Here is a 22,631-nt window from a genome sequence, read left to right as displayed (position 1 = left end):
TTGATTGTTTTCCTAGCCATGCATCTCATTGTCACCGCACAATTAGTACTAGCTCTAGACAACCAATATTTTATGTTGGTCAAGTACAATTTATCAATATTTGTTGGATTTCCATCCCTTCTTGATATTATCCACATTTTATTTTCTTTGTTTTGTTTTTTTTGGTAATTACTTACTTTGTAAAACAAAAAGTTCAATCCGTAACGTCTTTACAGGACATGTTTGCAGCTGGAACAGATACAACATCGACCACTCTAGAGTGGTAGATGACAGAGTTGATCAGACACCCAAGGGAGCTAAAGAAAGCCCAAGAAGAATATCGAAAAGTAGCATACAACACTAGGTAAAGTTGATGAAACCCATCTTCGACACCTTCATTACATGAAAGCTGTTGTAAAAGAGACAATGCGATTGCACCCACCAGCTCCATTCATTCCTGAATCCATGCAGGGGCAAATGCACACTGGATGGCTGAGAAATACCATCGAAAACTCGGGTTCTCATAAACAGTTATCCCATTGGAAGAGATCCGGAGACATGGGGAAATCTCCTTTTGATTATAATCAGGAGAGGATTGAGGATGATATTAATATTATAGATGTTAAGGATCAGGATTTCAGGTTAGTTCCATTTGGAGGAGGAAGAAGAGGCTGTCCTGGTACTTACTTTGGATTGGCAACGGGGGACATTGCATCGGCTCGGCTTTTATATCATTTGATTGGGCATTGCCACAAGGAGTTAGGCCTGAGGATGTGATTCATGTGAACCTCGATTAGAGATTTGGACTTGTAACATGTAAAAAATATCCTCTTGTACTTGTCCCAACAGCCAATAACGATTATGAATTCAAAGGGTATTGATGGTTAAGCATGTCTATATAGTATTTTCATAGATGTGTAGTAAAGCCTAATATTTATAGTACTCGTACATTGAAAAAATGAACATGTCCAGCTTAAGCATGTAAGAGGTTAGATTCATAATTTTAGATGTTACTTGAAAAGGCTATATATATATAATAATTTTTCTATTCTCAGCAAATTCTGGGCAAATTTTGTTTCAGAAAAAACATAAGCCAACATGTTGTGTAATATTATATAAATTTTATACATCATACAGCATATGTTGTCTTGGATATAAAATTTATCTGGATTCTTTGATGAGAAAAAGAAATTCTAACCCGTATTGACCCAAACCAAAAAAAAGAAAAGAAATTTTTTTTATGTTTTTGGTCAGAAAAAACAAGAGATTTAAGGGATTTGTACTTTTTTATTATTGGTTTTTGAAAATAAGAGTTCTGCGTTTTTGTTTTTTCTCGAGTAAAAACATATATCTAATTATTTACTCAAAAAAGAAAAAGTAATACATCTAATCAAATATATCATATCATACTGTATTAGGACCCATGAAAATAAATCATATAAAATAATGTGAAAAGAAGAAAAAGAAAAAACAAATCAATCAATCATCATAGTTAACCACCTGATGAGCTTTGCCGGGGGTCATTAATTATGAAGCATTTGGGCCGTTAATGGGTCGAAGGAGTCATTGCAAAAATGCTGGGCTCCACAGATCTTCTGGTTAAAGAGCCCGTATCTACTTCCCCGCCACTTTTTCTTCTATAAAAAAAGCACACTACAAAAATAAGAATAATCAAAATCACACAAAATACAAATGGACTATTTGACTCCTCTGTCTCTCTTACTCTTCACCATCTTTCTTTTCTTCATCCTTGGTCTGTGCAAATGGGATACCAGCCGCTCACCCTCAAGGTCGGGTCGGTTACCACCCTCACCAACAGCCTTCCCCATTTTAGGTCACCTTCATCTCCTCACAGACAAGCCACATCACACCTTCACTCGACTCGCTCACCAACTCGGCCCCCTCATCTATCTCCGACTCGGCCGAGTTCCCACAGTTGTCGTCTCCTCCGCTCACCTAGCTCGCCTCGTCCTCAAAACCCATGATCACATCTTCGCGAGCCGACCGCAGCTGGTGGGACCTCGATACCTCTCCTTCGGCTGTTCTGACGTCACCTACTCCACCTACGGTCCCTACTGGCGCCAAGTCCGCAAGATCTGCGTCAGCGAGTTGCTGACTTCGAAACGGGTCAACTCGTTCCAACTCGTCCGGGACGAAGAGGTTGACAGGATGCTGAGTTCAGTGTTGACTCAGTCGGGATCGGAGGTCGACTTGAGGAAGCTCTTCTCCACCTTGACGAACGATATACTATGCCGCGTGGCGTTCGGGAGGCGGTTCACAACGGAGGAGGGACCTATTGGTAAATTGGTGAGGGCTTTCGAGGGTTCGGAGGCTTTGTTTGCTGGGTTTTGTGTGGGGGATTATTTCCCCGAGTGGAAGTGGGTCAACTCGGTGAGTGGGTTGAATCGGAAGTTGGAGAAGGGAATGAAGGAATTGAGAGAAGCATGCAATGAAATAATAGATGAACATATGAATAATAATAATAATAATAATAATAATGGATCAGATTCAACGAGGAGAGAAGATTTTGTGGATGTGCTGCTTCGAGTGCATCGACGACAAGACTTGGAGGTTCCCATCACAGACGACAATCTTAAGGCTCTCATGCTGGTATTTACACCCCTTTTTGATTTTTTTTTGTGTTTTTTGTTTGTTTTTCAATCTCACTCCCTCTTTGCCATGAATGAGTAGTTTAAAGTAGCATGCATGCATGCGTGATGTCAAAATAGTAGTTCCATAACATAATTTGCTGTCATCGATAAAGACCTTGACATCCTAATTTAATTTCAATTTGAAAATTTTTTTTTCTTTCTATATATATATATATTGGTATATGGGGATTTGAATTCCGAATTGTTGATTAGTGATGCGATAAATAATGTATTATTATTATGTTACTGATTGAAAGTTTAATATAAACTAAATATTGGATTGGTAAAACTATTAAATGTATAAATATAATTCAGTGTAAATCAATTAAATAATATAAAACTTTGATATTATGGGAAATAGTTTTACATCAATTGCATATAAATTATAATTAATGATGTAGGGCATACCATATACCCCACATATTAAGTTATAAACTTACCCAATTCAAAAAATTAATGTGTTGTCTCTTTACGTATGATGATGTTAGCTACTATGATTAATTTTACTCGGCTAGTCAGCTTTTGCATTATTTTGATATATATATATATATATTTTTTTTTTTTTTGGTTCCTTGAAAAATGAGGGGTTAAAAAAAAAAATAATAAATAAATAAAAGAGATCAATTCTATGGTATATTTTGTAGGACATGTTTGTAGCAGGAACAGACACAACATCAAACGCTCTAGAATGGACAATGACAGAGTTGGCCAGAAACCCAAGGGTGCTGAAGAAAGCACAAGAAGAGGTTCGAAAAGTTGCATCCCACACAGAAAAAGTCGATGAAACCCATCTTCAACACCTTCGCTACATCAAAGCTCTCGTGAAAGAGGCAATGAGATTGCACCCACCGGTTCCTCTGCTCATTCCTCGAGAATCTATGGAGGAATGCAATCTTGATGGCTACGAAATACCGGCTAAAACTCGGGTTCTGATCAACGCCTACGCCATCGGAAGAGATCCGCAGTCATGGGAAGACCCTCTAGTTTATAGCCCTGAAAGGTTTGAGGATGATAGTAATATAGATGTGAAAGATCAAGAATACAATTTTCTTCCATTTGGAGGAGGAAGAAGAGGCTGTCCTGGTTCTGCTTTTGGATTAGCAACTTTGGAGATTGCACTGGCTAGGCTCTTGTTTCATTTCGATTGGGAATTGCCTCAAGGAGTTGGTCCTCAAGATGTGGATACAGATGAGAGCTTTGGGCTTGTCACATTCAAGAAGTCTGCTCTTGTTCTTGTCCCAATAACCAATAAGAGTTACGAATTCAAGGGCATGTAAGTAAGTATATACATATTTTCATGTTTGTACTAATTAATAAAGCCCAATTACAATACTTGAAGAAGAGGACCTGGGATAGCCAACACCAAGTCGTCCAATTTGAAATTTATTTACAGTTGGGATGATGTGTTGTTGACTAGGCCAACTGAGTCAGAGTTGGATACTCTAAGCTTTATTTGTTGTTTTGTACTGTTTACATATCAGCTTTGTTTTAAGAGGAAGGCATAATGGATCATAGTTCTCATCTGCCAATGCATTTAGTCTATATTAATTTGTATATGTACTGCTTGTACAATACGTTAGAGCTGGGGTTGTACTTCTTATAAGGAAAGTAATTTATGTATTCTATATAAATATTCTGTTTTCTCATATGTGGATTAACTGAGTTTTATCATACTTAGTCTTATTCGTTTTAAGGTAGACGATTTTGCTGCCATTTTTGTTGAATTTCAGAGCTGATCTCTAGCTGATCAGTTTTAATGAAGATTAAGCTTCAACTGAGTTTCAGATTGTTCTTTAATTTGAACTCAGATTATAAGGATTTCGTTTTTAGATTTGTTAGTTGCTACATCAATACTCCTCAATATAGAATAAATAATAAAACGCAGAGGAGAAGATGCTGAATCATGAAATAGTATAATATATATATATATATATGAGTATGTGTAGTGGATCACATAGATCTATTAACAAGAGTATGTTTGATTAGTGGATCACATAGATCTATTAACAAAAGTTTGGAATGGAGTGCTTGTTTGTTAAGACATCAATCTATTGCCAAAAGCTTGACCTCAAGGCTCTAATACCATATTAATTAGACATATCATCTCTCCGCTAAAAACTTTAGCCGATGAGAGAAAACGGACACAACAATTAATATGTCAAATACATGTATATTAATTTTCCAAGTATTGTTATATGTGTACATCTAAGAATGTTGAAATATTATTTATTTTAAAAGTTTAAATTGATGAAAAATATATTTTTATTTGATTTATATTTTTCTCTAATACTTTTCTTCAAATGTATGTTCGCTTCTTTTTATATTTAGTTATTTTATTTTATTTTTTATTTTTATATATATTTTGGATTGATTTGTTGAATTTTGAAACTAAAACTTAATGAATAGAGCTAACTCTAATACCTGTTGAAATATCATCTATTCTAAAAACCGATAGAAAATAGATTTTTATTTTATTTATATTTTTTTCTAAAAACACGTAAAGTCCTTCAGTCCCTTCAGAATCAATGGCCAAGGCATTGTGTCGGGAATATAGGCTACTTTAGTCGAGCTTCAGCTTTTTGATACTGGCATGTGAACCAAAGAAAATATTATAAGCCCCTAGGAGTAGATATTGAAGATAAAGATCCAGCTGACTAAGTTTAAAATAGTAGATATATATAGGGATTTCGGGAAGGCCTAATTACTTGAGATTAAAAAAAAAAACAAAAAAAAAAAGGTTCAGCTTCAGCTTTTTGACACTGTCATGTGAACCAAAGAATTATATTAATCTCTAAAAGGAAATGCCCATTTACAAAATTCATTATTGCAAGGATCATTATTAATTTCCAATAAAAGGGTGGTCACGATTAATTGGTAATTAACAAATTGAGAGGATGAAATACCATAGAACAGCTAAATTTTCTCAAGTGGAGGATGCCCTTTTGTTTAGTTTAATTAAAATTTGAAATATGGCCCATCCTTACATAACATATTTTAGTCTTTTATTCTTCAATAATTTATACTCTTTCTTTTATGATTAACTGGTTTTGTATTCCCAGAAAAAAATAAATTAAAAAAAAAAACTGGTTTTGCAGATGCTTCTGAGTAATTCAGTGAGAGCAATTTAATTTATTGCAAGAATATGCCAAGGCTATGTTTTAGAACCAATTATGGCCTACGAGAATATTTAGCATCAAGCTTTATTAGTATTTTAATTTTATGATTAAACCACACAAAAATATAGTTTTTATTGAATTAATTATTTAGCAAATATAATAATAACATCTATCTTTCAGGTGTTTCATACAAAGCCGGCCGTACCTTAGAAAGAATTCAACGCCATTACGAACAGAAAAATAAAATGCAAATGGACTATATTACCCCCCAGTTTCTTTTTTGCTTGAAATTACCCCCCAATTTCTGTGTCTCTCTCTCGTACTCTTCTTCATCTTCTCCTTCTTCGGCATACGCAAATGGGGTGGTTTCAGCCGGTCATCCTCAAAGTCCGGTCGGTCACCACCATCACCGACGGCGTTCTCCATTGTCGGTCACCTTCGTCTCCTCACAGAAAAGCCTCACCTATCCTTCACCCGACTCGCTCACAAACTTGGTCCCATCATCCACCTCCGACTCGGCCGAGTCCCCACGCTCATTGTCTCCTCCCCTCACCACGCTCGTCTCGTCCTCAAAACCCAAGACCACGTCTTCGCCAGGGGCCCGCAGTTCATGGTAGCTCAGTACCTCTCCTTCGGTTGCTCCGAAGTGACCTTCTCACCATACAGACCATACTGGCGCCAAGCTCGCAAAATCTGCGTCGTCGAGTTGCTGAGCTCGGACCGGGTCAGCTCGTTCCGGTTCGTCCGGGACGAGGAATGATAAAGAATCTAACGTTGACTCAGTCCAGGTCGGAGGTCGACATGAGCGAGATGTTCAGCAACTTAACCACTGATATAATGTGGCGCGTGGCATTTGGGAGGACAGGGGAAGGTGGGGCCGGTGAAGGGCAGAAATGTAATTTGATGAGGTCGTTTAAGCAAACGCGGGCGTTGTTTGCTGGGTTCTGCGTAGGGGATTATTACCCCGAGTGGAAGTGGGTTAACTGGGTGAGTGGATTGAATCGGTGGCTGGGGAAGGGAATGGAGGCCTTGAGAGAAGCTTGCGATGAAAAATAATAGACGAACATTCAAGGAACGAATGGCCAGCAAAACGGATGGAAGACTTGGTGGATGTGCTTCTACGGGTTCAACAACAAAACGACTTGGTGGTTCCTATCACAGACGACAATCTTAAGGCTCCCTTGCTGGTATGATTTGAGTGTCGTTTGTTTAGGATGACATCCTAAACATATGCATGCATGCATGATGTCGAGTGTTATTCCATGTCGCAAATGAGATGTTTTTACAAACGACAATGGTCATTACTTACTACTGGATTGTCCCAATAATCTCTTCTGTTTTCTATGTTGTTCTCGTCTTTGTTAGCTAGTATGATAATTTACAATCTTTTTTACAGGACATGTTTGTAGCAGGAATACATACAAACATCAACTGCTCTAGAATGGACGATGACAGAGTTGGCCAAACACCCAAGAGTGTTGAAGAAAGCACAAGAAGAAGTTCGAAAAGTAGCATCCAACAACGGAAAAGTTGATGAAACCCATCTTCAACACCTTCATTACATGAAAGCTGTTGTGAAAGAGGCAATGAGATTGCATCCACCTGGCCCTCTACTGGTTCCTCCCGAATCCATGCAAAAATGCACGCTGGATGGCTATGAAATAGCTTCGAAAACTCAGGTTCTGATAAACGCCTACGCCATTGGAAGGGATCCAGAGGCATGGGAGAACCCTCTCATGTATAATCCGGAAAGGTTTGAGGATGATAGTATTATAGATGTCAAGGATCAAATTTCAAGTTTCCGCCATTTGGAGGAGGAAGAAGAGGCTGCCCCGGTTTTGCTTTTGGATTAGCAATTGTTGAGATTGCACTAGCTCGGCTCTTATATCATTTTGACTGGGCATTGCCTCAAGGAGTTGGTCCTGAAGATGTAGACATGGAAGAAAGTTTTGGCCTTGCTACAAGAAAGAAGTCTGCTCTTGTTCTTGTCCCAACACCCAATAAGGATTACCAACTCAAGGACATTGATACTAAAGCACAATAACAATACTACGCCAAACAGGAAAGGAAAGAGGAAACATAGTAAACTATGTGGTATTCTACTCAATTACAAAAGTGCAAAAACATCAGGACAAGTACAAGCATGTAAAAGGCTAAATTCATATGTTAGATTTTACAAAAGAAAGACTGTAGAACCCTGTTTAATTGGAAACAGATCTATTAACAAAACCGTGGAATAAAAATTGTGCAAAAACTCTCTGCGGTATTATATGTACCACTAAGGCATATGAATCTTTTTCTATCTCAGAGAAGCAATGACCGGGACAATTTGTCAAGCAAATACTACATATCCAGCTTCAGCTTTTAACCCTGACAAGAGAACCAGACAATAATATTAGCCTTTAAGGAAGTAGACATTTAAAACGAGATTTAACAAGGTTAAAAAGAGCTATGGATTTGGATTGTTTTTAGCTTTAACTATTGGCAAAGATGAATGAATCTAATGAAGTTCGAGGTTTACACGAAACTCACTTTTCCTTTCGTTTTATATTTTCTTCAGACTCATCAGGTGCAGATACATTTAGCTCCGTTATCTTCCCAAATGATTCCTTTGCATCCCCAAAAAAATCTTTCACTTTATCAAGCACTGTTTTAAGCTTGTCTTGTGTTGGAAGCTGAAAATAAGGTTGAGAAGCATAAACATATTAGAGGGAAAATAAACTAACCATCTGAAACAGAATTAAAGAATTATTGAAATATGAATTGAAAAACAATAGCATAAACAGTAAATTATTTAGGCTCAATTGGAACAGGATGCAATCTGAAACCACTAAACCTCAGCTGCACGATAAACATAACCGAATAAGCTATAGGTACCTCAATAACATCTGAGGTAGTAAGTGCCGCCCTTAAATTGCCATTTTCCTGCATATCAATGCGTGGAAAACTTAAGACACCAAACTGGCAGAACTTTTGACCCCAAAAAATAAAAAATAAAAAATAAAAATTTACACAACAGAGATTTTTTCTTTTTCAAACATTTGGAAATCTATGTATAATTGCTCATTTGGGGCAGTGATTATAGGAACATTACAACAATTTTGTAGCCATATCTGAAATCAGTAACTTCCCGCAATACTCGAAACTGCTTAAATGCTGTCTTCTGTATCTCCTTTTCATCCTATTTAGTTTAAAAAAAGAAAAAAAAAATAGCAATCAGTAGCATATATATGAAAATATTGCAACTGGTAACTGAAAACTTTTCATGCATCATACTAATCACCCATACACATCAATCTCGATTTACATTTAATTTCAGAAGACAGCATAGGTTGTTGGAAAAATAATTAGCACCGGTTGGGAAGGTTACAACGATGAAAACACCATTCCAATTGCATGAAAGATTACCAAGATAGGGAACAGGGTTTTGGGTAGGAAGTGCATGTACGGGCATAAAGTTCGAGCTAAGGCATCATTCATTTTAAAATATGACAACACAGATCATTACATCATCTATTTAAAAGCACAGGCACCTTAAAAGTTAGCGTCTCTTAACCACTATAGAGATTGTCAAAAGAGATCTACTTCAAGTCTGGACTGTGCTATTAGGACAGTTAATCCATAAACACTGGAAAATGAAAAAATAGAAAAAGAAAAGAAAAAAACCTGTTCATTGTAATCAACTTTACATCTTGTTGTATCCGTAAAACATTTGGGAATAAATATCTGGTTGTTACATTCGCTCGGTGTGATCATATCTACCATACCAGATGGAAATAAATCACAGAAATCAAATTACAAATTGGATTTTTTATCAGATGGTAGCTATACTTGTTACATTTGTTTCTTTCCTATCTTTGTTTTTTTTTTTTTTTGGGTGAATCATTTGCTTCTTTCTTATTGCAATATAGTTTCTTGTCTTACCAACATACCTAATTCATGTAAAAAGCGCATGTTAAGCAAATGAATAAATAAAAAACCAACCTTAGCAACAAGCAACAAAAATTCGTTGTATACAAAATAAGAAAATACAGGAACTAGAAACCATTGGCCACAAATATTGTGTGTACAATATAGCAATGATAACGAAACTTACACGGTAAATAACTGCCGCAAGATTTCTAGCCAGTGTGTCTTTGTATATATATTTTCCCAGAAAATTATCTTTGGCTGCAAGCATGATTTTGGCGGTGGTGCCACCTGAAATTATACTAAGCGGGTACCAAAGATAAACCTGCGGAAGAATATCGAAATGGTGTAGAAGAATTCAGTAGGAATTTATTGGAGAGACTTTCAATTAATAAAAGGAAGAAACAGACAAACCACATATAAAGCCTTTTGGGAAATAGCAAATCAACTTCTTTATCAACTTAGAACTCATAATCCAGCAAAGCTAATTCATTGGAAATGCCACTTAAGTCTTGGTACCAGCAAAGCCTTCAAATTTTATAAAAGCCACTCGGGAACAAATACAATTATGGGTAAAAGATGAAACTTTCAGTCATATTTTTGCTCAAATTTTGGAGTAAAAAGAAAACAATTAAAATTGGATTAACCAAAAATAGCAACAACGGAAAAAAAAAAAAGAAAAAGAAAAAAAAGGACGAGAACAAACATTTGCCGCTCGGATGAAAATAACAAAGCGTGGGTTTCCATCATCTTCAATCTTGGGCAACGAAGGAGGTGGAGCCTTTTGAAACTGGCGAGATTGCATTCCTTTTTTACCCTTTGCCTGAACCACCAGTACATGCCGGCCGTTGAGTCTCAGCTGGTGATTTAGCTTTTGGGTCGTTTGGGTTGAGAACAGAGAGTGCCTCACCAACCCATCTCCGTTTGTCCTTGAACTCGATAAGGGAAGCCGAACAACGGCGTTCAGAGACATAGCTACCTCCATTTTTCACTTCCACTTTCCTTGTCCTCAATTTCTTGGTCACACGGTTTATGCGGAAGACTCTTATCCACTACTCCATAGTCCCCGAATCCACAGTGGTTTTTGAATGGTACATAAAAGCAAATGGTCTGCCACAAACGTGGCAATTACAAAGCCTATAGATTCAAGCACATGGGCCCACTCTCCACACATAAACAAATCACATTAATTCATCTGTAAATAAGTAAATACATTACATAAACAATCACATTAATTTGTTTTAATTTATTTCTAATTTTTTAATATATATATATATATATATATATATTTTTTTTTTCCCCCCTACAAACCCAATTCGCATTTCATCTTCATTATCATGAAATTCATGAGCTTTTCCAGCAAGAAGCTGAGATGATAGGCTTTGATTTCCATCCAAGAAACAAACACCCTTTCTCTTCCATAACTCTATAACCTTCAAAGGCACTGACTTTTTCAAGCCACTGTTTTGTCTTGGTCATCATCTTCAAAGGAGACTGTTGGAACCCAGCACGGCTCATCCTTCTGCGCCATTGGTCCATCGTTTCATGGCGTTCCACTCTCGCTTGTCCTTCACAGCTTACTATGTTCTTAATCTCCTCTGCGAAATGGAACTGCTCAATCTTAGCTCTCCTTGTGTCATACTTTGGAAGCATTGCATCTAAGGAGTCAAAAATGGCAGAGTAATAATGCAATGCTTCCATGAATCTTCCAAGAAAGAAAGGCCCATTATGGCTTGAATCCTGCTCTACCAGAACCATAAGCTTTGGTGATAATCTATGCAACATTTTCAGAATAGAGTTCAATGCTCCTTTGCTTTCTTTCGCCACGCAATGCAAATGAAGTATGCTGTTGATGACTAAAACCTCTCCATCACTTAGACCCAAATCTTCAGGTTTCAGGTTCTCCAAGTTGCCAATTTCCACCATTGAAAACTGAAAAAAACCCAGTTTTAAGCTCCCTGCATAAACCTCAAGCTCTTTTCCAATTTCTTCAAGGCGTTCACCTCTGTTTCCAACGCCGGTTATTCGTAAGCGTTGAAGTGGTACTCTTCCTCTGGTACGGTTGGCTAGGCTCTGCATTAAATTCCGCCATTGGTAGCCATGGGAGAGACCTAAGCTCATACCCAAATCCACAACATGGACGCATCTCTCTCCCTCAAAGGCTTCCAATATCGACGCGTTTGCTATGAAATGGCCGAATTGGATTTGTGGGCAAATCTCATAAACAAGGCGTAAAGCTTCGTCCTTGTCCGGTGAATTAGCAGTAGTGTTCATCATCTTCGCTGTGACTCCAACTGACACAAGTGGATGAACAAGTTCATGTTCAAGGCGGTCTGAAAGACCCTGAACAAAGCAGGAAGCGACTCTCTGAAACGATGTGCCAAAGACCAGAGCATTAGGCCTTAGCTCAGAGAGTAATGCTAAAGCAAAACTCTTGTCTCTACAAGCCACGGCTTCAGCGCAAGCGATGAGCTGCTGGACCAGTTTCATTCCATCTCTGCTCCTTTCTTCCTCAACTGATTCTTCGTATTCATTGAATCCCATGTCCATGGCTTCCACTGCTAAGAATCTCTGAGTATAAGCCCATACATGGTCACGAAAATGGAGTTTTTGAAAGCTATTAGAATTTCCACTTGTGCTTCCTCTACCACTAGAAAAAGGGGTACTACTTTCAAAGGATTCATGATAATCAGTTAGTGGTGCCAGTTTCTGCGACTCATGGTTTCTGGTTTCTTCTAAGGATGATGAGAAGAAGCAAAAAGAAGAATTATTGTTATCTAAAGTGGGAAGAGAAGGAAGATATGCCATGGATGACAGATTTGGATCTAGAACCATCTGTGGATCGGAATACTTTTGCTCATCAATATATACTTCAGTTTTTTGGCAGCTATAGGGTGGCATCATGTTTCAATGCAATAGCAATGAGGTTCGAGAGAGGTTTTTGATGTAGGAGGGGTATTTAATGTAAAGGGGTTTTGAAATTTCCTTGTTGGTGGGTGACGATTACAATGCTGTGAAATATTTAAAGTAACTAAGAAGTGTATGCTAATAATGACTTGAAGGTGGTCCCGCACGTCTACTAAGCATAGAGCAAAGCTGAGCATAGAGCAATCAAAGTGCATTTTATGTCATCGTTTTCATGGAATCCCTAGGGTCTCGGAGTTTAATATTTATTCTTTCTTGCATCTTTAACTTTTTTTCATCATGGTATCTTCTTTTTAATAGTATTTTTAAGCTCCCAGCTGCCCTTAATTTATTAAGAAAATTTAATTAGAGTATACTGGCTCATTAAAAACAAAATTATACCAAAACAGTTGTCTATTTTTTGGGGAGCTTCATGAGTGTAACAAATAGAGCACCTATTGGTTCTTTAGCAGGCAACAAGTTGTGAAGCTGCTGGCTTACCTTCATTCAGGTTCTGTACTTTTGACATGGTAAACCCATATTAACATGTTTTAGCCGTCCAGTCAGGTATTTTTTGATTTTGCAAGACTAACAGAATATAAATGAATTTGTACTCAAACTTGCCAAAAGAATAACGAATCCTTCATTTCCAGCCTATACATAACATTTTTGTACGTCAGTATACTTGGTAATAAATGTTGTTATACCCCGGAAAGGGAAGAATAAACGAATGTTTCGAGACAAAAACTAAACCATATACAAAAGGCATTGGTATAAACCTCCATAAACAACCATCATATTGGAATACTATGTGCTGTATTGACAAAAGAATTTCTCTCTGCTGTTGAAGCTGTGAACTCTGCTTCTTCAGGCTTCCCAAAATTTCTCTAATCTAATATGAAAACTCATTGCCCCTGAGTGATATATACTTTTTGATCCATATAGCAATATCCTCTGCACAAGCCTGAGCTTGTGGTGTCTGGAGGAGCATATCAAGAGTAGCAAACTCATGCACAGTATTCTTGTAGTCAAGAAGAGGTGCATCTACATTAGCTTTCCGCAATTGCTCCGAGTAAGCAATGGCCCGGTCACGCATCCAATCATGCTCTGCAACCACCATTAGTGTAGGGGTCATGTACTTTAGAGGTGGCTTCCTCCCAGGGAGGAGAGGATTGCCAGCAGGGTGATCTAGATCAAATTCCTTCTCAGGCAAAAAAAGCTTCCATGCCAGTATGCATGAAGCCTTGTCATAGAAATAGGAGTTTGCCAGCTTAATCTCGGATTTTGTAGGAACGCTTCCGATGAAAGAAGGGCACATCAAGACTTGTGCAACCACATTAACTGGATCCAATAGATTTCCTGCCTCAACAGCTTTTCGAGCCACAAAATCTGCTATATTTGCTCCACAGCTCACACCAAGCAGTACACATCTGTTGTAGACACAGAAACAAGATAGTGGTTACTACATAAATTAGAAAGGAAAAAAAGAAAGGCACATAACATATCACAAAAAGGAGTAGATCAAGGCTAGGACATGAAGAAAACTATGTTCGTATTGCTTATTAACTTGTTCACCTGACATAATTCAATGGCAAAAGGTTAAGGAGGAAAAAAAAAAAAAAAACAGCTGCTAGAGACCCCTCTCTCTGGAGAATAAAATGTTTCTTATACCTATAAAAAATCTAATAATCTGAAGCTGAGACTCTTAACATTTCTACATTTTACAACTTAGCCCAGGAACCCTCTGGATTGCTCTTATTAATTAAGCTTCCTCTTTATGTTTGGTGTAATTATGACAGTTACATTCAGACTTCACTGAGTCGGATGATAGTTTTATTAGGCTGTGCAAGTACAATATACAAGTGCTGAAATTATTCTAATTTCTAAGTACAATATACAAGTACAATATAAACAACCTATTGCATTCCCATATGGTCTAGTCCATCAAAATATGTTTATTTTCCTTCCAAGTTCTAAAAAAATCTAGACCATAAACGATTCTCAAAAATTAAGCATACATTGTTTTCAACAAAGCGATTTGCATTAAAATAAACTCCCCTAATGAACAAATGGGAGCCAAAGAAGCACCAATATGACAATAAAAAAATAACTTGGCTTCAAATCAAAGCAAAGAACAAACCCAAAAAGCTCAGAAATAAAAAAATAAAATAAAAAAATTGATGATTATGGTACCTGGATGGATCTCCATGAGCAGCCAACCAAGGTTCTGCCATCGAAGCCCCGAAGCCATCAAAAATACGGCGATTCACACCACCACCATTCCTTACATTCCGAAGCGAAGCCAAGCTCGCTTGCTTACCCAACCAATCCAACACCTTAAACCCATCCTCAAACGCTGCCGGGTACCGACTCTCGGGAGCTAACCTATACCCGACCGCCACCACAATCACATCCAACAGCTTCGCCATCCGCCTACAAAACGCGTCGTTCGCTGCCGAAACATTGCTCCCACCTACAAACATCCCGCCGTGGAACTGCAACATCACCGGCAGCTTCCGGCATCGCTTCCCGATCGGGCGCGGCGAGTATCCTCTGTAAACGACGACCCCAGAATCGTCGTTTGAGTCATTCGGAGCAAAACCAAATTGGGTATCGCACCCCACCGAGCCGAGGACAGAGTCAGGGAGGAATATCCGGAGGGACAAAGCGGAAGAGGGATCGATGTGGACGTCTTTGGTTGCGACGCCACCGTTCTGGAAAGTTGGGTTTGCTTGGACAAGGGGTTCTTCGGGACGGGAAGTGATGCCGAACGTATTGGAATTGGAGTGGTCGATGTGGGATTTGGATAGGCTCTGCAACTGGTTTTTGAAGTTGTACTTGAAGAAGAAGCTGTAGAGCTTCACAGAGAGGCTTGGCATCTCCAAACACTGATCAGAGAGAGAGAGAGAGAGAGAGAGAGATTGAACGACTTATAAAAAGAGAAAGTTTTGAAGTTGTCTACTGCTGCGACGCCATTGAAGAGTAATTCAAATGGGTGTTTTTTTCTCAAAGGCGTGTGGGATTAGGGCCCTTGGATGGAGAGAGAGGAAATTTCCGAATCATCTTCTTCAATATTCTGGATGCACTAGCTTTGGGTGGTTGTACGTTGTCTATCAAAGGTACAATCGGTAAAGCGCGCAAGTCAATGTAGTAGAGGATGGGAAATCTTTGTCAGTAACCGTGGATGCTGACTTGGCTCTTGTTGGCGTATCACTAGCAGCCTTTCTTTACAAGCCAAAAAAAAAAAAAAAAACAAAACAAAAAACAAAAAAATAAAGAGAATAATAAAAAAACACTCGGCTACCATATCGATTTCGGTTTCAAGGCCCACCCAAGGCCATTGCCATCGAAGGGAATAAAATGAAGCCTATTAGCCCACTTTTGTTTATGGGCTTCAATCTGGCATATGGTTGATGGGTTATGTAGGCAGTTTCTCCTGAAAGGATTTAGTCGGCCTGAAAAGACACTTATATCCAATGGGCTTAAATCCAACGACAAAACACTCTAAGCTTTATGGGTGGTTATGGGTTACTAGTCATTACACACTTTTCACTTCGCCCTCTAATCTATAGAAATGTCACGTTGCTAATTTTTGTTACTTTAGTTCGTATACACAATTTCAACAGATAAAATTAACCATACACAATTGATGTAATTTAATAAAGAACTAATTTATTATCTTTTATTTCATTTTAATTGGTGTGAATGTCTATAATTTCAAAAATATTATTAGAGAAAATCATGTGATTGGACTACAAGAAAAGAATAGTCTATAGGGGCAATCTAGCCATATTAAAAAACAAGAAATTAGAGGGCAAAATGTAAAAAACTGTCAACAAATTTTTTTATTATTTTTTTGAGGCAAAAAGCTGCAATAATTAGGTGAAGTGTATTTTTTTTTAATTTTTAATTTTTAATTTTTTGGAAAACCGGCAAAGTGTTAGTAAAGTTCTACTTATTATTGCCCTTTATCCACACAGCACCAGCTGGGAATTTAATATCAACACGACACGTAAGCAGTGATAACACCACACAAAAAATGAAATCGTAAGCTGGTTCAGACTTCGGTGGTTGAATTGCACAATATCAACTTCTTCGAGTGGCAATCAGATATATGGCCTTTTGACTTAAAAAAATGTCAACCCTTGCCTCTTGGCTTCGTTGTGCCAAAAGTCCACTGTTTGCTGGGGTTGGCTTTCCAATAATATGTGATTGCTAATTTAAGCGCCAAAGCCACCCTGTTGGGTTAGTCAACTTTCATACGGTAGAAAACTAACAATTTGGAAACGTCAGTCTGCTCACATCCCAATATAAACATTTTAAGTTCACACTTCTTTGTCCAAACTTTTATATAAGAAAGTAAGCTAGTTTCTCTTTAACTTTCTGTATATCCCTCTTCTATATATATACAACTGTTGGGTACGGCCAGCCCATCAAATCCAGTTTCCAATTGTCCTTTTTGTGTCTCACAGTTCACACAAAACCTTTCCTTCATTTTTGGTCATTTTTCTTTTAGAAAATGAAGAATATTGATATCCAAGTGATCTCCAAGCAGAGCATCAAACCCTCTGCTCCAACCCCAGACCATCTCCGCCATTACCAGCTCTCTTTCCTTGATCCAATTGCGCCTTCAACTTTCATGCCTATGATCTTCTTCTACCCTAAACAAGCTGATCATATCAATCTCACTAAAGAACAACTTGTGGATAGGATTAAGAAATCTTTATCAGAGTCCTTAACCTTATTCTATCCTCTTGCTGGACGAGTTAAGAACAAGCTCTGCGTCGAATGCAACGACAAGGGAGCTTGCTACTTTGAAGCCGAAGCCAAATGCAAACTATCTGAAATTCTTCAGAATCCAAATCTTCATGACATGAACAGTCTTCTTCCATTCGAGCTCGATGACGTTGATGGCTTGCCCTTGATCGTCCAAGTCACTTTCTTCTTATGCGAAGGAATGACCCTTGGTTTTGGCATGAACCATGAAGTTGCAGACGCTTTGTCGTTCTTCACGGTCCTCAACACCTGGTCTGCTCTCGCTCGCGGGGAAACTGATTTCAAACCTCCAATTTTTGGAACTTCCGAGCTCTTCCCACCGAGAGACATGTCAGGTTTCCCATTGAAAATGGGGATCATAAAGGACAACATTGTAGCCAAAAGGTTTGTCTTCGATGCTGCAAAAAATAGCATCTCTCAGAAACAGATACGAAAAAGACAAAGATACCAATAATTAGCAGAAACTTCCAACTCGTGTCGAGGCATTATCTGCTTTCATAGGGAACCGTTTCATGGTTTCCACACAACCAAAAGAAAACAGATCAAACAAAATCTACACAATATTACATGCCGTGAATATTCGTTCAAGGATGGAAACGGTTCTTGCTGAGAATTATTTCGGAAACATAAGCAGGGTTGCAATCTCGGTTCCGTCGATCGAAAAGGAAGATGGGTTTGAAGGAATTTTGAAGCCGGTGAAGGATTCTATAAAGAACATCAATCCTGAGTTTGTGAAGACATTGCAACAGATAGATGGTGGGCATTTGGATTTTCTGAAACAACGCTCTACGCAGGTCAGTAAAGGGGAGGTGATTTCTTTCAGCTTCACGAGTCTTTGCAGGTTCCCTGTTTATGAGGCTGATTTCGGGTGGGGAAATCGGGTTTTCTCCGGGTCGGCCCGATTGACATTTAAGAATCTGGTTACTTTTATTGATACTAAGATAGGGGATGGAATTGAAGCTTGGATTAATTTGAAGGAGGAAGATATAGCTAAGTCTGAGGTGGATGAAGAACGTCTGGAGTTTGTTTCCCAGACCCTGAATGCCAAAAATGTTTAATTAATTAATAAATTGAAAACTACATGGATTATAGGTTGAAAATAGTTAATTTTCATGCAAAAGAAAAAAAAAGATATATTTTATTTAATTGTTTCTTCTATTAGTATTAAATTAGTTGTGCTTGTGGTTTTGTATCCCATACACAAGGCTGAGCATGGAATTTTTGGATATATATATATATATATATACACATATATTAGTACCTTTGTATTATTTAATTTTATTTCGTACGGATCTTCATTAATAGTTTGCATGTCTCTTTTTATTATTTATTTATTTTATTTTATATTATTGTTCTTGTTTTATGTAAGTCTGTGTGGGTTTCCAGTATTTTTTTATTTTATTTTATATATTGAACATGAAGAATCGGAAATGGGATCATTGCTCCCATATAGCCACTGACTTGTCTCCAATTTTCCATATGAACTCCAAAAGATTAAAAAAAATAAATTTTTTTTATTAAAAAATATATTATTGATTATAAGCGGGAATGTAGTTTTTTTTGGGTTACGTACGGTTAGACTTCCGGTCGAATATATGCTTTGGTATCAATTATAACATTCTATTTTTATTAGCGAACTTGATTATTTAGTGATATTGTTTTTTAATTTAACTATTACATTAGGTACAAGGGGGACTATTTTCTTCTGAATATATTTAATTTTGAAATTCTTTCAAATTCTAAAATAATCATCCTTAAGAAACCTTATTATATTTGATACATTCTCATTTTATAATATGCTACACAAATATTAGGAGAGTAGATAGTTAGATTACGTGGATTGCATATATAGGTCTCAAAAAGGAATCATATTGTTGCACAAACACCTGCTCTCACCAATCACCATATAGTGGGCCACCTTGCTCGGTAGAATAAATATTATATTAATTAAATAAATCATCAATAAATTCACAATATTTCTCATTAATTAATATTGTCTCAATCGTATTGTCCAAAAAAAAGAGTATATATTGCCTCAAGAAAGATATGGATGGAGAAAAAATAAGTAGAAGAACCTAATTGATTAGGGTTGTATATATATATATATATATAATATTAATGCCTGGTAAGCTTAACAAATTAAGAAATTATATTCGCAAAACAACGCCACAATACGCAAAAGAAGAAATGATAAAAGAAAAAAAACAAAAACAAAAGTACAAGAAGCAGGTTTGATTTTTCACTTTTCTTGTTGTTTTGGTAAATCTAATTTTCTTAATTTTACACGTCATACGCTTACTTTTTTGACTTTTTTGATTGACTTGTTTACTCCAGTAATTTACTTATGAAATTCAACAAACTTTCTATAATTATTATATATATATATATACGTATAAAATAATAACAGCTAGTGCCTAGTCCTCCTTGTTGAGTGTATAAAAGTTCAATTAATATCAGCAAAATATACACACCAACAGGAAAAAAATAAAAAAAAAAAGAAAAAAAAAAAAGTTATGGAAGTAGAGGTAATCTCCAAAGAGATTGTTAAACCTTCTTCTCCAACCCCACATCATCTTCGCCATTACCAGCTCTCCTTCCTCGATCAATTAGCTCCCGCAGTCTATAACCCTCTAGTCCTCTTCTATTCATTCAATAAGGACTCCAACCCTACCATAACTGAAATATCCAACCACCTCAAAACTTCTCTATCAAACGTCTTAACCCTTTTCTACCCACTGGCCGGACGTGTCAGAGACAACCTCTTCGTAGATTGCTCCGACGACGGCATTCCGTACTTCGAAACTCGAGTCAAAAGCAGGCTCACCGACGTTACCACGAATCCGGTCCCCGGCGAAATCAACAAGTTCCTACCATTTCAACCCGATGAAGTTGCCGAATTCGGACTTGGCGTCCAGCTCAACATATTCCAATGCGGAGGCATTGGAATCGGTGTTTGCATTTCTCACAAGCTTGGTGATGCATTTTCTTTTTTCATGTTCATAAAAACCTGGTCGGCCATTGCACATGGAGATCAACCAGATTACATAGTCCGTCCTGAATTTGTTTCGGCCACTCTGTTTCCTCCGAAAGATACAACCGGGTTCGATTCGCGAATGGGTATCACGAAGAAGAATATAGTGTCAAAGAGGTTTGTGTTCGATGCTTCTGCGATAGAGACACTCCGAGCAAAATACGAGGAAAAATTAGGATGTCGAGCTTCGAGGGTCGAGGCGCTGTCCACTTTCATATGGACACGTTTTGTTGACTCTAACAAAGATGAACCAGGACCAAAGTTGTACAACATGCTACATTCAGTCAACCTTCGTCCGAGATTCGAACCGCCTTTGCCGGAAAATTCTTTCGGGAATATTTTCCGGATCGCGGTGACAGCTCCGACGTACTTGAGTTCCGGGGAGGAGTGTTATGGTCTTGCTAGGGAGGTAAGAGAGGAAATAAGGAAGATTGACAAGGAATATGTGAAGAAACTGCAACAATATGGTGATGAACACTTAGATTTCATGAAGAAAGGAGGTGAAAAATTCATGAGAGATGAGTTGATGACGTTTAGCTTCACTAGTTTGTGCAGATTTCCTGTTTACGAAGCTGATTTCGGATGGGGGAAGCCGATGTGGATTGGTTCACCAGCCTTGACTTTCAAGAACCTAGTAGTTTTTATGGATACCAAAATTGGCGATGGAATTGAAGCTTATATTAGCTTGAAGGAGGAACATATGGCTAAACTTGAAGGTGACCAAGAGTTCCTCACATTTGTTTCTCCACCACTACTACTTGGGTGATCAGGAAAGTGTTTGGAGGTGTTTGTTGCTAAATGCTTTTAGTGTACCCAAAAAAAAAATAAATGATGCTTATAATACCCTGCTGGTCTATCTGTTGTTACTTTGCACTTCTGTAAATTAAATTTGTTTGCATGCAACTTCTCGTTAAAATAATTCTGTGTTACTTGATACTAATGTTCATATTGAAAGAAAAAAAATTGTTTGCAACTTCAATTCAAGAACCATGTACAGTCTCCCTTTTTCTTCATAGATATAGGAACAATAATTATGAAGACATTAGCACGACCAGGAGGGATATTAATTCTAAAAATTTGTATAGTCTAATCCTACTAGATTGCTTATCCAATAAAACACATTTGTAAAAAAAATATAAAGCTAAAAGAAATGTTGTTTGGTTTTATAATTAGAATTCTTGCACTTGTGTATTTCTTGTTACAATGAAACAATTAACCTTGCTTTTGCAAGAAAACTCTTTTCCACCTAACATCAATTGTATATAATAGTATAAGTTTATAATCTAGTTTTTTTCTTTTTTCTTTTTTTTGGGCAAAATATATAGAAGGTGGACTGATTCAATGCAGTCAACAATCAATATATGGTTGTTCCCAATATGTGCCAAGGGTAAAAGTTATTGTTTATTGATAAAAGGTAATTTTGTTATACAAAATATTTGTAGCTGCAACAAGAAAATAATTTTATTTTATATTTTTGATGACCAAGATGGATCACTCACTATATATATATATATATGATCACGCTGCTTTCAAATTTAATTGGAAATTTTAAGGCTTTTCTAATATTCTCCAGCAGTAATTTATAGCACTAGTACATGCATTTTGTCAAACAGAGTATATATACCACAGGCAGCTAGCATTAATTTATTAATTCCACAAACAAATAAATCGAAATAAAATGGATACATAAAAACATAATCAGTTATTACACTAATAAATGATCAACCAGATGCGAATCCTATCTGCTTGTCGAAAGGAAATCAAAGTAAATCCAGAAGCCCCTGATAATTACCTTGAAAAATGGACATATTTTCTTCCTCCAATGTAACCCGAGCTTCAATTCCATCACCTTGTTTGGTATTCACCAAAACTATTGTGTTCTTGAACGCCACACTTGTGCTACTTACCCAACAGGCTTTCCAGATCCGAAATCAGTTTCATATAATGGAAATCTGCACCAATTGTCCACCCTCATCATGTTATATTTCGATCGTGAAGCGATTTCCTGTTATTCTCGTAACCATTATTCCTGGCCAGCTGCTTAATTATTTAACTTTTCAAACTTTCACCTAAAGTACTTTATTTATCTCAGTAATTTCATAAAGTCAACTACTTAATAAAAGCTCAATGTCAACCAAAAAATAAAAAATAAAAAAAGAAAAAAGAAGAGAAAACCACAAAAAAAGAGGAATGTCAATAACTAAAACTACTGTTATTTCAAGTTTAAGAGAGTTTATGTAACTTTGATTCTTTTTTTATTAACGT

General features: G+C 37.2%; 5 protein-coding genes and 2 pseudogenes across 5 annotated transcripts; 4 read left to right on the top strand and 3 right to left on the bottom strand.

Annotated features, from left to right (window-relative positions):
* Positions 1 to 1,634: 1,634 nt before the first annotated feature.
* Positions 1,635 to 4,276, top strand: LOC107428471 (tryptamine 5-hydroxylase). The gene is made up of 2 exons (XM_016039005.4): positions 1,635 to 2,589; positions 3,275 to 4,276. The coding sequence occupies exons 1-2, from the start codon at positions 1,672 to 1,674 to the stop codon at positions 3,905 to 3,907; spliced, it is 1,551 nt and encodes a 516-aa protein (XP_015894491.3). The 5' UTR covers positions 1,635 to 1,671; the 3' UTR covers positions 3,908 to 4,276.
* Positions 4,277 to 5,990: 1,714 nt separating this feature from the next.
* On the top strand, positions 5,991 to 7,989 carry LOC107428427 (tryptamine 5-hydroxylase-like; annotated as a pseudogene).
* LOC107428526 (protein HHL1, chloroplastic) lies at positions 7,827 to 10,734 on the bottom strand. The gene is made up of 6 exons (XM_016039074.4): positions 10,362 to 10,734; positions 9,843 to 9,980; positions 8,841 to 8,927; positions 8,624 to 8,671; positions 8,279 to 8,421; positions 7,827 to 8,116 (listed from the first exon to the last, which is right to left on the bottom strand). The coding sequence occupies exons 1-6, from the start codon at positions 10,638 to 10,640 to the stop codon at positions 8,104 to 8,106; spliced, it is 708 nt and encodes a 235-aa protein (XP_015894560.1). The 5' UTR covers positions 10,641 to 10,734; the 3' UTR covers positions 7,827 to 8,103.
* Positions 10,735 to 10,863: 129 nt separating this feature from the next.
* LOC107428490 (GRAS family protein RAD1) lies at positions 10,864 to 13,043 on the bottom strand. Its single transcript, XM_016039026.4, has one exon. The coding sequence runs from the start codon at positions 12,557 to 12,559 to the stop codon at positions 11,000 to 11,002; it is 1,560 nt and encodes a 519-aa protein (XP_015894512.1). The 5' UTR covers positions 12,560 to 13,043; the 3' UTR covers positions 10,864 to 10,999.
* A 136-nt stretch (positions 13,044 to 13,179) lies between these two features.
* Positions 13,180 to 15,637, bottom strand: LOC107428450 (probable carboxylesterase 11). The gene is made up of 2 exons (XM_016038978.4): positions 14,753 to 15,637; positions 13,180 to 13,989 (listed from the first exon to the last, which is right to left on the bottom strand). Exons 1-2 carry the CDS (start codon positions 15,436 to 15,438, stop codon positions 13,452 to 13,454), a joined length of 1,224 nt encoding a protein of 407 aa, XP_015894464.1. The 5' UTR covers positions 15,439 to 15,637; the 3' UTR covers positions 13,180 to 13,451.
* Positions 15,638 to 16,971: 1,334 nt separating this feature from the next.
* On the top strand, positions 16,972 to 18,498 carry LOC107428426 (stemmadenine O-acetyltransferase-like; annotated as a pseudogene).
* A 1,285-nt stretch (positions 18,499 to 19,783) lies between these two features.
* On the top strand, positions 19,784 to 21,353 carry LOC107428484 (stemmadenine O-acetyltransferase). Its single transcript, XM_016039021.4, has one exon. It carries the CDS (start codon positions 19,849 to 19,851, stop codon positions 21,130 to 21,132), a length of 1,284 nt encoding a protein of 427 aa, XP_015894507.3. The 5' UTR covers positions 19,784 to 19,848; the 3' UTR covers positions 21,133 to 21,353.
* Positions 21,354 to 22,631: the final 1,278 nt, after the last annotated feature.

The sequence above is a fragment of the Ziziphus jujuba genome, chromosome 12 (genome assembly GCF_031755915.1).
Source record: "Ziziphus jujuba cultivar Dongzao chromosome 12, ASM3175591v1".
Lineage (NCBI taxonomy): Eukaryota > Viridiplantae > Streptophyta > Magnoliopsida > Rosales > Rhamnaceae > Ziziphus > Ziziphus jujuba.
The sequence above is the reverse complement of the archived record's forward strand: the minus strand, read 5'-3'. Positions and strand labels throughout refer to the sequence as shown.

What these genes read in the sequence shown, in the direction of transcription:
- LOC107428471 (XM_016039005.4), top strand. Translation starts at nt 1,672, where the DNA reads ATGGACTATTTGACTCCTCTGTCTCTCTTACTCTTCACCATCTTTCTT. An exon ending in ATCTTAAGGCTCTCATGCTG is followed by an intron (nt 2,590 to 3,274) that starts GTATTTACACCC and finishes TATATTTTGTAG; the next exon opens with GACATGTTTGTAGCAGGAAC.
- LOC107428450 (XM_016038978.4), bottom strand. Translation starts at nt 15,438, where the DNA reads ATGCCAAGCCTCTCTGTGAAGCTCTACAGCTTCTTCTTCAAGTACAAC. An exon ending in GCTCATGGAGATCCATCCAG is followed by an intron (nt 13,990 to 14,752) that starts GTACCATAATCA and finishes TGTCTACAACAG; the next exon opens with ATGTGTACTGCTTGGTGTGA.
- LOC107428484 (XM_016039021.4), top strand. Translation starts at nt 19,849, where the DNA reads ATGGAAGTAGAGGTAATCTCCAAAGAGATTGTTAAACCTTCTTCTCCA.
- LOC107428490 (XM_016039026.4), bottom strand. Translation starts at nt 12,559, where the DNA reads ATGATGCCACCCTATAGCTGCCAAAAAACTGAAGTATATATTGATGAG.
- LOC107428526 (XM_016039074.4), bottom strand. Translation starts at nt 10,640, where the DNA reads ATGGAGGTAGCTATGTCTCTGAACGCCGTTGTTCGGCTTCCCTTATCG. An exon ending in TTTTCATCCGAGCGGCAAAT is followed by an intron (nt 9,981 to 10,361) that starts GTTTGTTCTCGT and finishes ATTCTTCCGCAG; the next exon opens with GTTTATCTTTGGTACCCGCT. An exon ending in CTACCTCAGATGTTATTGAG is followed by an intron (nt 8,422 to 8,623) that starts GTACCTATAGCT and finishes CCTTATTTTCAG; the next exon opens with CTTCCAACACAAGACAAGCT.